This window comes from Coffea arabica, chromosome 6c (assembly GCF_036785885.1).
Source record: "Coffea arabica cultivar ET-39 chromosome 6c, Coffea Arabica ET-39 HiFi, whole genome shotgun sequence".
Taxonomy (NCBI): domain Eukaryota; kingdom Viridiplantae; phylum Streptophyta; class Magnoliopsida; order Gentianales; family Rubiaceae; genus Coffea; species Coffea arabica.
Genome location: NC_092320.1, coordinates 27,731,078 through 27,744,143, shown reverse-complemented (window position 1 = coordinate 27,744,143; position 13,066 = coordinate 27,731,078). Strand labels below are relative to the sequence as shown.

At 33.8% G+C, this 13,066-nt stretch overlaps 1 protein-coding gene and 1 long non-coding RNA gene across 4 annotated transcripts; one reads left to right on the top strand and one right to left on the bottom strand.

The window, feature by feature from the left end:
• Positions 1-5,047: 5,047 nt before the first annotated feature.
• LOC113692079 (G-type lectin S-receptor-like serine/threonine-protein kinase SD2-5) lies at positions 5,048-6,615 on the bottom strand. Of its 2 annotated transcripts, none has more exons than XM_027210420.2 (2): positions 6,232-6,615; positions 5,048-6,091 (listed from the first exon to the last, which is right to left on the bottom strand). In XM_027210420.2, the coding sequence occupies exons 1-2, from the start codon at positions 6,613-6,615 to the stop codon at positions 5,066-5,068; spliced, it is 1,410 nt and encodes a 469-aa protein (XP_027066221.1). In that variant the 3' UTR covers positions 5,048-5,065. The 2 variants fall into 2 exon arrangements, with proteins under 2 accessions (XP_027066221.1, XP_027066222.1); XM_027210421.2 differs by having other exon boundaries at positions 5,048-5,992.
• Positions 6,059-6,895, top strand: LOC140008586 (uncharacterized). 2 transcript variants are annotated; one of them, XR_011816091.1, is made up of 2 exons: positions 6,059-6,183; positions 6,298-6,895. It is a non-coding gene; the product is annotated as an uncharacterized lncRNA (long non-coding RNA). The 2 variants fall into 2 exon arrangements; XR_011816090.1 differs by having other exon boundaries at positions 6,067-6,201.
• The last annotated feature ends 6,171 nt before the right edge of the window (positions 6,896-13,066 follow it).

The following is a 13,066-nucleotide window of genomic DNA, read 5'->3' as shown; positions in this document are numbered from 1 at the left end:
TAGGGATCTTTGAGTGTAGTACTTTAAGCTATTTTAGATGACATATTAGGCCGACAAATAGTTTTTGTATAATCTCAATAAAGGAAATTGTTATGAGTTACAATAACTAAGAAATGGCACTAAGTGATAGTGCACAGTGTTTGAAACTACTGATGATGATTGTTCTATTAAAACTGATGGAAATGTGATTTTAAACATAGGCCAGTTATACCTTTGTTTCTTTACGTTTTTTAATGTTTTTTTGACTCCGAGAGCCTGTTTCAATATACTGTAGCTTTTTATTTTTTGGATTGTGGTTTTATATAGAAAAATTATTACGTTCCCATGAATACATTTGCCAATCACTTTTTTTTACCTCATAGACATCAAATCTCTACAATACATTTTTCTACAACAACTCCTAAAAATAATAATCCAAACATTTGTGGCTGTAAATAAGCTTTTCCATTAACTTAGCTGATTTGAGAGAGCAATTTATTAGGACTTAATACTGTCTTAGGCAAGGATGCTTAATACAAAAGAAAGGGAAGGTGATAAGAAGCTGTGTACTTTTTTTTTTCTGAAACGATATAAATATATTGATCAAAATCATAACTATACAGTTGTAGAGCAACGGCTCCAAGAAACTTTACAAAGGTGTTAGACACCTTGAGGATCGTTCCATTCCTCATCAACACAAATGCCTACAGCATAAGTACTCACAGATTTACTTATATTGTCATTTGCTATATCAAAACAAAATGAGAATTTTTGAAACAATAAGAAGTTGTGTACTTGACAAGGTGTTTGTAGAGTACTAAATTTAGGACATGTCTCTTCAACCATTTTCTTCATTTATTAACCGGATAAATTTATAATTTCGATAGAGTTATAACTACGGATTACTTGAGTTTAAAACTCTTAGGTGATTTCTAGTATTAAATTGAAACATCATATCAAATTTCTAGTGTTTATCATTTAATTGAAGGGTTATTATCACTGTACCCCCTTAACATTTGGTGTCACTATCAATTTCCCCCTTAACGTTATCTTTTAGTCACTTTACCCCCAAAACTAACGGTCAAACTTAACGGAGTTTGTTAATTAAAGTAAAAAAGACAAGTTTAGCCCTTAAAGTTATTATCATTTTACCCTGATAAACTATAGTCTCGTTATCAATTTACTCCATAGAGTTATTTTTTAGACAATTTATCCCACCATTAAACCAATTTAGTAAGTTAAAAAACTTTAGAAGAAAGTACCCTCCTCTTTGTGTAATAAAAATAATAAAAATTTTAGATTGGCTCTTCTTCTCTTTAGTGTCAAGAAAAAAGGTCAAAGTATTCATTTCTTTCTTCTTGGAAATCTTATTAAGTTTAAAAAAATAGAAAGATCGGAAGGGGGAGGGAGAGGGGGTAAGAGAGATAGAGAGAGAGAGAGAGAGCTCAATTCTTTTTTTAGAAAATACAAATAAGCAAGAATTAAATACTTTTATTATTTTAAAATTATTTCACTTTACTGTTTACCATCAGATTTCAATTCTAATCCCAACAACCTTAAATTAATACGATAATATTAGACTTTTTTTTTTGCAAAATCTAATTTTCTGTCTCCTTCTTTCCTATCTCTTTTTCTTTTCATAGTATTAATAAGTGTAAAAAAAAGAAATTTGAGAAAATCCTTTTATTTTTATATTTTTGGATCTCTTAAAGTGAAAAAAAAAGAAGAATAATCATTCTAAATTTTTTATTTGTAATTATCTATATAAGGGTAAAAATATTTAAAAAATTTTGACCATAGTAGTTAGATTAACGATGAAGTAAAATATCAAGAAAATAATGTTAGGAATTAAATCAATTATATCACTATAATTTAAAGGAATAAAGTAATAATAACAATGTAGTAATGCTATAGAATAAAAGGGTATTTTTGTCCAAAATTTCTTAACATGTTGAGTTGAATTACTTATAAGGTGAAGTGACTAAAAAATAACGTTATGGGGCAAACTGATAGTAGTGATATAGTTTAAGGGGGTAAAGTGATAATAACCCTTAATTGAATGGCATCTGTTCCAGTACTATTAGCCTCGTCACACTCAACTCCACCCCTTAACAAGGTTTTATTGGTAGTAGATTGCCTAAATCATGTCGGGGCTCACTAATCTACTTATCGAAGCACAATTTCTTTTATTGAATTTTACAGTGAAATTAAAAATTACAACACATCCCAATAGAAAAACAAAAATCACTTCACTTCTAGTCTTTTTACATGAAGATTCTAACAAAAATTCGGTCTAATCATTGATAGGTCACTCATATGGCACCTCAGCAACCAAATCAGCATGTGCAAAATCTATTTATGTTGGAGGTGAGCTACACAGTTTAATGAGACCCCTAGGCTTATGTTTTAGACGCATAGATAGACCTAATATAAATTGTACTCAACAAGCAAAGAAAAAATAAATAAATCATAATACAATAAAGGATACGACATTGATTGTTGGTGACAATCCTGTTTCACCTTATACTACCATTACGAGTTCAACCTCCTACTCCTAATCAATAAGTCAGTTCTAAAAATACCTTTTACTCTTGATCTAATAAGTGAACAACCTCCTACCCAAGTATTGCATTGGGACCAATGTGTGCAATGACGTTCGACATAACTCTTGCTTGCTTGACGGATCAAGGCACAATACTGGCATAACTACTTGTACCAGTGTGATAAAGTACACAATTGATACGGTCAAACACATGCAATCACGATTCACTCTTTGACATAACAAATTCATGAACATTTCCTGATGTGGTAAAGAATACAACCGGCAAATGATTCAATTCACTTGTAGACTAATTCAATGATCAAGTACAATCATCATGTATTTAATATAATAGTCGCACATTAATCATTTATGATCACTCATCAGTTAAATAAAATAAGGGCATGCATTATGGTAGTATTTAGATGCACATGAGTAGTAATTTTAATTTAACTTTGTTCGGTTTTAGCATCGATCTAGTATCATTACTATATGGAGTGTAGATCTAAAACTATATGTTATAATAGAACAATATTTGAGAATTATAGTATTTATATAGGCAAAACATATATCTGCATGAATGTAAATGGCACTGACTTTGGATATTCTTGGTGTTAGATAAGGCTCACCTTTTCTGACACTATTTTCTTATTATTGTCTTCTCTTCTTCTCTTTTAGGACACTCCTCACTGTATCCTTTCTCTTTTCAACTTACTTTTTTACTCTCTTGTGAGTGTAGGTAAGTACTCCTAAATTTTGACATATGAATGAGAAGGAGGGCTATTTATAGTAGTTCGTAAAGAAGATGAGTTAGTGCCACAAAAGAGAGGTGATGACACGTGCCACCTCAGTATGTGAAATGTGTCGTGCTGGTTGCCACTTGTCATCACAAGGCGACATATGGTAGACAAAGTGCCATGTGTCTTGACACGTGGTAGATGAAAGATATGTGTCTTGGGCATGTGGTAAGAGGCTTTGCCCAATTGTAATTGGGTACTCCATGTTTGCGTAAACTGCATTTAGGCCACAAGCAGTTCCACCTATCAGCATTCAGGACTTATTTCTGTGTATTTCTATGTAATGTTATTTAAATAAATGTCTCGAACTTTTACATGTCCATTTACTTAAGATATTACGCATAAATAAGGAAGTATCTCCTCCCCTCAATTTGGATTCATTAAAAATAGTTTCAAGGTCAAATTCTTAATGGATAAAAAGTCAATTTTCCCATGAAGAACATATTCTAAATTTTCAGCTCAGGGTTTAATTTTAAGAGTCTTAATTAGTAGGGTTACATGATTAGAAAATTTCCAAAAAAAATAGATTTAGCTTAATTTAATCACAGAGAACAATTATTGGGATTTTTTGTTCTAATTTTCTAAGTACTTTGAATACCTAACTTTTATGGTATTTTTAGTCTCCACATACTGGTCAAACTTTGGTATGATGAACTCTATTTATTAAGTGCTTTATTATATTGAGAAATCCTTCTTCATGAGTGAGACTATATGATCCAATTGTAGGGTTTGACAGCCTCACATCATACATGCAGCAATCTGCAAATTTTTCAAGTCCTCTTCTATTAATATTATTAATTCCATGAATTCTAGTTTGAGTTTTATTCAACTACTAGCTCTTAACCAACACACGTTCAGCCGCACCCATACTTTATTGGAGCAAGCACACAAAATAACACTAACACCAGTCGTAACTGTTGGAGCACTCCACGGAGAATAAAAACTTTAATGACTATTCTATACCATCATTTCTTTGCTATAAAACTAATGATGTATCAATTAGATTCTAATAATTGTATAATTAAATACCAAAATTAGATTTGGATCAAGAACTTAACATTGCAATAGGAGAAACCGGGCCTGACACCTCTTTCTCTTTCCAGTTAGCTTATATTTGGGCCAGACAGTTCTTTTGAATTACATCAATCCATATGCTATCAGACAGGTGACTAGCAAGTTTCCTGTCCTCACTTCTCCTGATAAAACACGGATAAACAGTGTGTATAACATGTGTTTCTTTGTGCTTCTACTAATCCCAAAGGTGTGTTGTGGGAATTGGTTATTAAGTGTATGGGAATTCCCCTTTCTTATTTTGTTTGTTGTTTCTAGTTGTTTCATTTTTTTAGTGTTTTTTCATCCTTTGTGTCAGTGTCAATCTTTCGGCTGGCTTCCTGTGGATGATTGGATCCTTCAACTGTTTCTCTAGAGGTCGATATGACCAACTCGCAAAGCCACACAATTTTATTTTTTACTTGCTCTTATTACCTTACATGTATGACAAAAGAAAACTGACAAAGAATTTTACTATTCTTGAATTACAAGACTTGTAATTCGAAATTTTCAATATGAAGTGTATGACTCTTGAATAGAATTATGCTAGAGTTGAACTTTTGGGTATATTATAGTGTCTCAATGCAATAGTGAGTCTAGCCTGTCCAAATAAAAGAAGGGTGAGTTTCCTACTATGCAAAGGGACCTCTTGCTACCAGTCAGCCGGAATTTTTGAATAAAATTGGAGGAAAAAGAATAATTAAGGGGTGTGCCTGGTATTCAATGAGGTTTGTCTTCTCTTCTGAATTATATAATATCCAATGCCAGCCAAAACAATAAAAATAATAAAACCATCAACCACTCCTATCACAATTACACTCCATTTCTTCAATCCAGAACTCTTGCCATGGACCTGATCTCGACTTCCCTTCGGCATTTTAACCCAATAACTCCCTGTGCTTCCCCTCTGGATCTCCTTAACTCCCCTAACCAATCCATAGAGAAAACATTGCTGCAAGTTTGCATCAGCTTCAGCTGACGAGATGTATAATGCTGCAACACAAGTACAGTTATCCAAACACAGATTTGCACATGTGTCTTTGCTGATATTGACCTCGCTAGGGATTCCCTGCCTCAGAATGCTCGTAACGCCTTGCAGCTCAACCATCTCTGCCTGGTTCCTTCCACACAGCCCTTCAGATATGCCATCAGTACTGCAATCTGGAAGTGACTCGATACCTTTTGTCATTAGTCGAATGCAAGAGCAGGCGTTGGAGAATGTACAAATTCCATATGGATTGCAAGCCAAAGGAAGATCACATGTCCCATTGAGTGCTTGATAGGAAGCTTGGAACATTTGTCTCTCAGCTGAGTAATAGTAGAGCCCTAGATTACCAGTGGAATTTCCCAGTGCTAGAAACCTCACGGGCTGAAGCTGTTCTGAGGTAATCTGAGCCACTTTCTGGAACTTACCATTGAATATTTCAAGCGCTTTTGAAGTCAATTCTATATATGTAATGTTTTTCTCACCATAAGGGTACGGCTTAAATTCCCAATAAGAATACTTCCACTTGCCAGAATTCAAATACAGTACAATCTTATCATACTGAATTTCAAACGAATAGAATAAACTCGAGTTGTTGCTGATGAAAGACGTTAGCCGAGTCCTTGAACTTAGCCTTTGCCCCTGAAGCATTACATCAGTTGGGAAATTGAAAGTTTGCCACTTAATCAAGTTCAGAGGATCTACTAAAATGAGATTACCTGTCTCTAGCAAGTGCAGCCTCTGCAGAAATACAGAATTTGATGGAACATCAATCAGATAGTAGTATATCAAGATTAAAGAATGAGCACACATTTTGTCAAAGAAGAGATCAAGTAAGCACAATCACCTAGGTAATTAAGGATCTGCTTTGCAATATTTACCTGGACGCCTTGTCCAGATGTTCCACTCCTCCATCCAATTATTTCTTTCTGACCTTTCAATTGCAGATCTCCATCCTCTGTGAGCTCGAGCATGCATTTGTCTGCTGTGTAGAATCGAGAGAAATGGCCAGAACTCCATACCTTAACATTTCCTAGGAAGATATCTAGTGAACACGCGTACTTGTCATCCAGAGCTTCAACACTGACTGCAGTTCTAAAGTTGGGCTCGGTTTGGTCAGTTTCCATAATGAAAGCTCTCCCCACGAATCCGCTGCTGTATGCTGGAGGTATAGCCAGTGTTACATGGTAGCCAACGAGAACATCAGAGTCACAATAGGCATGGAAGAAAAGAAAAACAAGGAAAACGAGATGGCAAATTTTCATTTCAAGATTGGATTATAACAGCAGTGCATATTTTCGTGGGGGGCAGCTCTGGTACTTTAGTTTAGGGGTCTTATTTTCGGGTGGAAGCAATAGAAATGAGTGGAAGAAAAGTTGGCATGCTGCCATGCCTTCGATTCACAGACTCAGAAACAGCCTAAAAGCACACTTGTCTAGTTGCCCCTTCATCGTTGCTTTTGTTTTGGTTGGTTTTTTATTTATTCCCATTCAATTGTAACTAATTATCTCATTACCAAATAAAGTAAAATAAATAAACAGCTCATTATTTTTAAATAAAGATTATAATCGTTTAACTCTTAAAGTGATTTTGCTTCCCAACGTATCTCCTAACCTTATCTCCCTACTATTCCTGATTCCATGAATTAAATCCTCTAATGGAAAGAAACAACAGTTTTCTCAGTTTTCTCTACGTTTCATCCTCGATTGAAAAGAACAATAGTTTTCTCTATATTGTTTCTATCGAGAGACTCTCTGCAAAAAGGGTAAACAAATAAAAGAACGCAAAAAAAAAGCATGAAATTCCTTCAACCAAGTAATAATTCTCTAGGAGAAAGCCCAAAAACTCTAGTAACTTACAAGTGTAGACGTTAGAAGATAATACTCGTTTTCTTATTTATACAAATATTGACTTTCACTTCCTTTTGTAAAGCAAGTTGTGGTGAAATTCATCTGTAAGGTAAATAACAATACATCATTTTTCTTTAATTTCCTTTCCTTCTTTCTTTCTTTCTTCTTTTCTTTTTTCTTGGCATGGCCTTGGCCCTAGTACTGTTATTGAAGGACAGTTGTAAGAATAATTAGAGTCAGAAAGTTGCTCAATATAAAATTGAACCAGCAGTTAAGATTGTCCAACTTTCCAGCTCTATCAGGTACTGTGATTTTATGGAAAAACAGAAGAGTGAGCAGGTGGAGGTGGTGGTAGAGCTGGAGTAAAATAGATTGTGATTTGTAATACTGACCCCATGTGTCTGAAGGGTCAATTGGATGCTTCTTCTTTTAAGGTTAGAGCGTGCAATGCCCTTTATGAGTGGTGGATTAAAATTAGACTCTTTTCTGTTTGTGGAAGCTGACGTCATCATGCCGGCATCACCACCTGTGGCATTTGTCTTGGGGTGACACCAACTCTCGCGCATGCATGACGCCTGAAAAGTTTGGTGTGGGGGGAAAAAGAGAAAAAAAAAAAAAAAAAAAAAAAAAGACTGAAGTTGTTACACTGGAGCACAAATCAAGCAGAAATAGCAAAATTTGTTCCTTCTGATGATCACAGATTTTTGCTTATGCTTAGCATGAGACATGGAAGAAAATCAAGGATTGCAATTTTCGACACGGTAAGTGGATAAGACGCAAATACCAAAACGAAAAAAAAAAAAAAAAAAAAAAGAACAAGACTTGACTGAAACAAGATAAAGAAATAATTTATGTCAAAAATGGATTGACACAAACACTGATGTGTTGACACGATTATTCTATTAGTGACATGTCAAGACATTGTTTCGAATGTGCACTTTTTGCTTAGCTAGTAATGATGATAATGATCTTTGTGCTAATGTTAGCTCATATGCCTTAGGCATTTTGATGGATGAGAAAATTATGTTTCCTCCGTGTCTTTGAACATGAATTGTACAGATTTTCGGGCATTTGCTCGAAGTGTATTCTCTCGTTATAAATCAATGCAAGTAAGTTAAAGTTTCGAAACAAAACAAAACAAAACAAAAAAAAAAAAGACTACTGTTCCGTTCCTCCCTCATACGACACCAAAAATGAAGTTGTTCTCATTAAGGTTCAAGAAATGTGTTGGTGTGGATCTTTATCATGCTACTAAATCAGCCGGAGCCAGCAACCTTTGTCGCGAGTTATTACGTTTTAATTACAGAAAGCAAAAAGGAAAAAAAATGCCAACTTGAAGCTCAATTCAGCAAAGAAACTTTTGTTATCGTCAGACGTTACAATTACACATGTAACCATAATTTTATGCTGCGTACACAAAAGTAGTTGGCTTGGTATTCAGCCAAATTGGCACATTCTTTTATCTTGACAGGTGTTGAATTGGTACTCGTTAGATAAGCTCTAATTTTAATTTGATGAATAGAAAAAAAAAATCAATATTTTTAGCTTACATTTTAAATTTTGAATGTTTGCAGTTATTTAGTTAAAATTCAATTCCCGATATCTGATTTATCAAAACAAAATTTGGACGATAACAAGATGGTGGTCTTATTGAAAAAAGTTATTTTTTTTAAACCAAATTATGGATCACAGCCATTGAACACCCCAAGTCAGTTTTATTTTCTATACTAGAGGGAAGTCCCACGCGAAGCGTGGGGATTGATACCTGTGGTGTGATCAAATAATTTAACAGTGTTTGATAACTTGATATCAAGTGAAACACACTTATATGTTCCTTAAGCTTTCTATTGTCATAATTAGCATTACATTTTTCTGGTGCTTGGCTAGATTCTTTTCTTGAGCAGTAACGGCACGGTTCCCTACTTTCTTTTTCCATGTCTAATACAAATGGAAACTCATGGTGTTATCATATGTATCATTTTCCCCTAAGTTTAATCTTTCAAACAAAATTAGCTTGTTCAATCAAGAACACTCACCATTGTTTTGTTTAATAGTTTTAACAAAATGAACATGAATTTTTAGTGCTTTACGCTTATTTTCTGTTGTTCTAATCGTACTTTATCTTTTTCTTCTACTGATAACAATACATATCTTTTTCTTGCCTTTTGATTCCCAAATTGCTTTTAGCATTAAGTTTTTCAATATTGTTTGTTTGATCCATCCTAAATTTCAACCAACAAGCCCTAAACTTAAACATAGAAAATTTATATATAGCATTTGTTTGCTTGACTACTACAACTAAGAACCATTATTTCAATCAATACATGCATCTACAAATAATTAGAGAGCAAATTAATTTTCCTCATTACAAACACTAACTTATATCAAACAATTATCAGGTCTACGAAATTCAATACAAAAATAAAAAAGCATGTAAGTATAGTCATTTATCTATTCAAATGGCAATTTCTACCCACACACAACAACTCAGTCACTTAACTATTGAACCAATAAATTGCATCAACTACAAGATAATTTTCAAAGTGGAACAATTATTCACACACTTGTTCATTTAAGCACATGATTCAAATGGATCAAGTATAATTGTAATAATATTTAATCAATAAATGACATGCATCAAGTGGAAATATAGAGTTACCTTGTACTTTCGGTAGTAAAATGCAATCTAAGAGCAAAATCTCTCCACACTTCGCTCGCTTGCAATAGAAAGCACAAAGGCTTATTCAGGATTTTGAAGAATGGAAGCTATGCAACTCATAGACCAGCAAGCAAGAGCAAAATTGAGCATACCTCTACAAACCCAACTTTGGTATTGTGCAAACCTTCTTAATCCACAATTTTGTACCTTAACAATAGCCATTATTGTAACCTACATTACAAATTGATGAGCAAATGTTGAAGAAAATGGGAGGTCTTGCGTACTCTTGTAACATTTATTCCAAATGATTCTTTACCTCTCACACTTTAATGGCCTTATCAATGTGCTACAGTTACTAATTCAAATAAGTGGCATTTGTTGCAAGAGTTGAATTAATGGTTCTTGAGCTTTAATGATGAAGAAGATGAAACTTTCTACAGTTACAATTCAAGTATTCATTTTTAGCCTTATGCACCAATATTATCTTAAATGCATTTAATTTGCATAATCAATTCAGCTAAACATACTTGAGGGGAATTAATTTCGTTTTTCTACCCACTTTGCTAAATCAATGGCAAAGTAGCCAAACCATTAGCCACTAAAGGGTACAGTAGGTAAACCATGCGAAATTAGGCAACAGAAACTTGTGCATTATGCTTAATCAATACTGTTATATTTTTACCATTACCAAAACGCCCCTACAAATGTTAGATGAAAATCACCCAAGAGTCATACAACAACTCCTTTTTATATATATATAGGATATTCTTATAACATCATTAATGGTCCGAAGCACAAAAATGTAATGTGGCCTAGGCCCTGATGGATAAAATTGGGAAACCCAATTCAAATACCAGAAAAGCAATAAGAAAATTGAGTCCAGAAACTCGAGAATCCCATTAATATGTAAGAGGAATTAAGAGAACTGAGTGCAGAACCTCAAGAATCCCATTGATACTGTTAATGAGTAGATGACAGGGCAGGAGATGGTACATTAAGGAGGAAGATGGAATGAGACCTGGGGAACAACAACAAATGAGAAAGAAAGCTCAACAGAGCAATTGTTTACTCTAAAACAAAATGGTCAAAGCGTGAATACAAGACCGGAAAATGCAAAACGACAAATGGCCAAATAGAGCTATGCCAACTGGATGCTCTAACAAGGGAAAACGGAAATATTGTGGCTTGAGACCTTGACTCCTTTTTTCCAAATCACGCCTTTAGCTAATTAAAAGCACCGCCAAAGAGACACAACAAAAACCTGTCTTACGACCTGCGCCTTCTTCTTAACTTCTTTCTTCCAAATCACGGCTTCAGGTAATTAAAAGCACGTTTTCAGCTCACTTCAACAGAAGGGCAAACGATAACGCCGCAACCCATATTTTATTTTCGCAACAAATTTATGTTAAAATGACAAAACTACTCCTCCAAAGTCTAGATTGCATTAGGACCTGAGAAGGATAATTTTGACATATTGTGCAAAAATGACTGCGGAGCTACAAAATGGCCTGTAACATTAACGGCACCCGAATAGAATGCACGTGACCTAATCAACCCTATAACACCCATTAAACTCCTCGGCTAACTAACTATTCAGGACTAAAGGGTCCAATTATTACCAATGTTTTAAAAACCGGACCGTTAATCGAACCGGTGAAGTGAAAGGGTCGAGGTTCAACCGGTCGGACCGGTTCAACCTCGGTTCAATGAATTTTTTAAAAAATAATTTATATAAATATATATGTGCACAAAATAAGACATGTAATGGATAATTTAATACTTTATATGATGAAAAGTTTACTATTTTTGAATAACTTGGATTTTTAAAAATAAAATTTTTAAATTATAAGTTAAAACAAATAAATTTCATCTCAATTTCAATTATATCTACCAAAAAAATCTTAAATATAATCCAAAAATATCACAATATTTGAAATTATACAAAATTCACGTCTATGAGAATTTAGACATTGTGAACTTAAATTTTAATTTACATTTTGGAATTTAAATTTACAATTTAAAAAAGGAAGTTTGGAGTTCGAAGAAAATCAAGAGAATTGAAAATAGAAATGCAAATTTGATAAGAAACAAAAAATGAAATAAAAGTGAGTGGTTGTGGTATTAAATAAATTGGGTTAAAGAAAAATAATTCTTTTTTAACTTTTTTAAATTTAATGGACAAAAACAAAATTAAAGTATGGAAGAAAACATCAATAAATTAAAAATAAAGAGGTTTGATTAAAAAATGAGTGGCAAAAGAAAAGATGATAGAGAGAGAGTGTGTGTGTGTGTGTTGAAGATTAAAAAGAAAGAGTCATGAAAGGATGATATTTTGTAAAAAAAAATGGAACAAAAGAAATATGAGTGTTTGTTTTATATAAATAAGTTATCAAAAAAAAACTAATAAGATGTGATAGTGCAACGGTTACTACATTGGTCATCTATTACAAAGGTCTTGAGTTCGAATCTTGATAACTACATTTTGCAAAAAAAAAAAAAAAAAAAAAAAAGGAAAACTCAAAAACCGGAAATAACCGGTTCAAATCCAGTTCAGCGATTTCGCGGTCCGACCGGTTTTTGACCGGTTTCTTGACAAAGTCAAACCTGGCATTGAACCGGACCGGAGCCATGGCCGGTTCGCTGTTCAACCGGTCGAACCGGCCGGTCCGGTCCGGTTTTCAAAACACTGATTATTACTGCTCCTACAATGTTATTGTCAAGCTCCATCATCTTACCGGAATGGTTACCTTAGAGTTGGTGGTGTTAGGAAAACAAATTTTTTTGTTGGCTGTTCTACGAAGAAGTATTGACTTATGTGGAACGGAGTTAGTAGCATTCTTACGAGAAATATGAGAAGAAGGCATCATCTTCTTGTTCATTATTATCCCCATTTTCATCACTTTTACAGCTTTTACCATGGTGATTATCCTCTAATTGTTTACCACTATAAAAAGTGATTGCATTCACATGTTCTTTAGGATTCACCTCGGTTTTACTTGGAAATTTGTCCAATTATCTCAAATTAATGGAATTAACAATATTACCTAATTGGCCTTAAATATCCCTAATCACGGGCATCATATTGTTCATGCTTATTTTAACATCATCAAATCTTTCTTTTGTTTCACGAACATGTTTTTCAAAATTGACGTCCAAAGTGGAAATACATGACTCAAGTGGCCTTGTTGAAAAATTGGGTGGATTGAT

Excerpts from the sequence above, each read along its gene's own strand:
- LOC113692079 (XM_027210420.2), bottom strand. The coding sequence starts at position 6,615 with ATGAAAATTTGCCATCTCGTTTTCCTTGTTTTTCTTTTCTTCCATGCC. Across the intron at positions 6,092-6,231 it reads CATCTGGACAAGGCGTCCAG|AGGCTGCACTTGCTAGAGAC; the intron begins GTAAATATTGCA and ends GTATTTCTGCAG.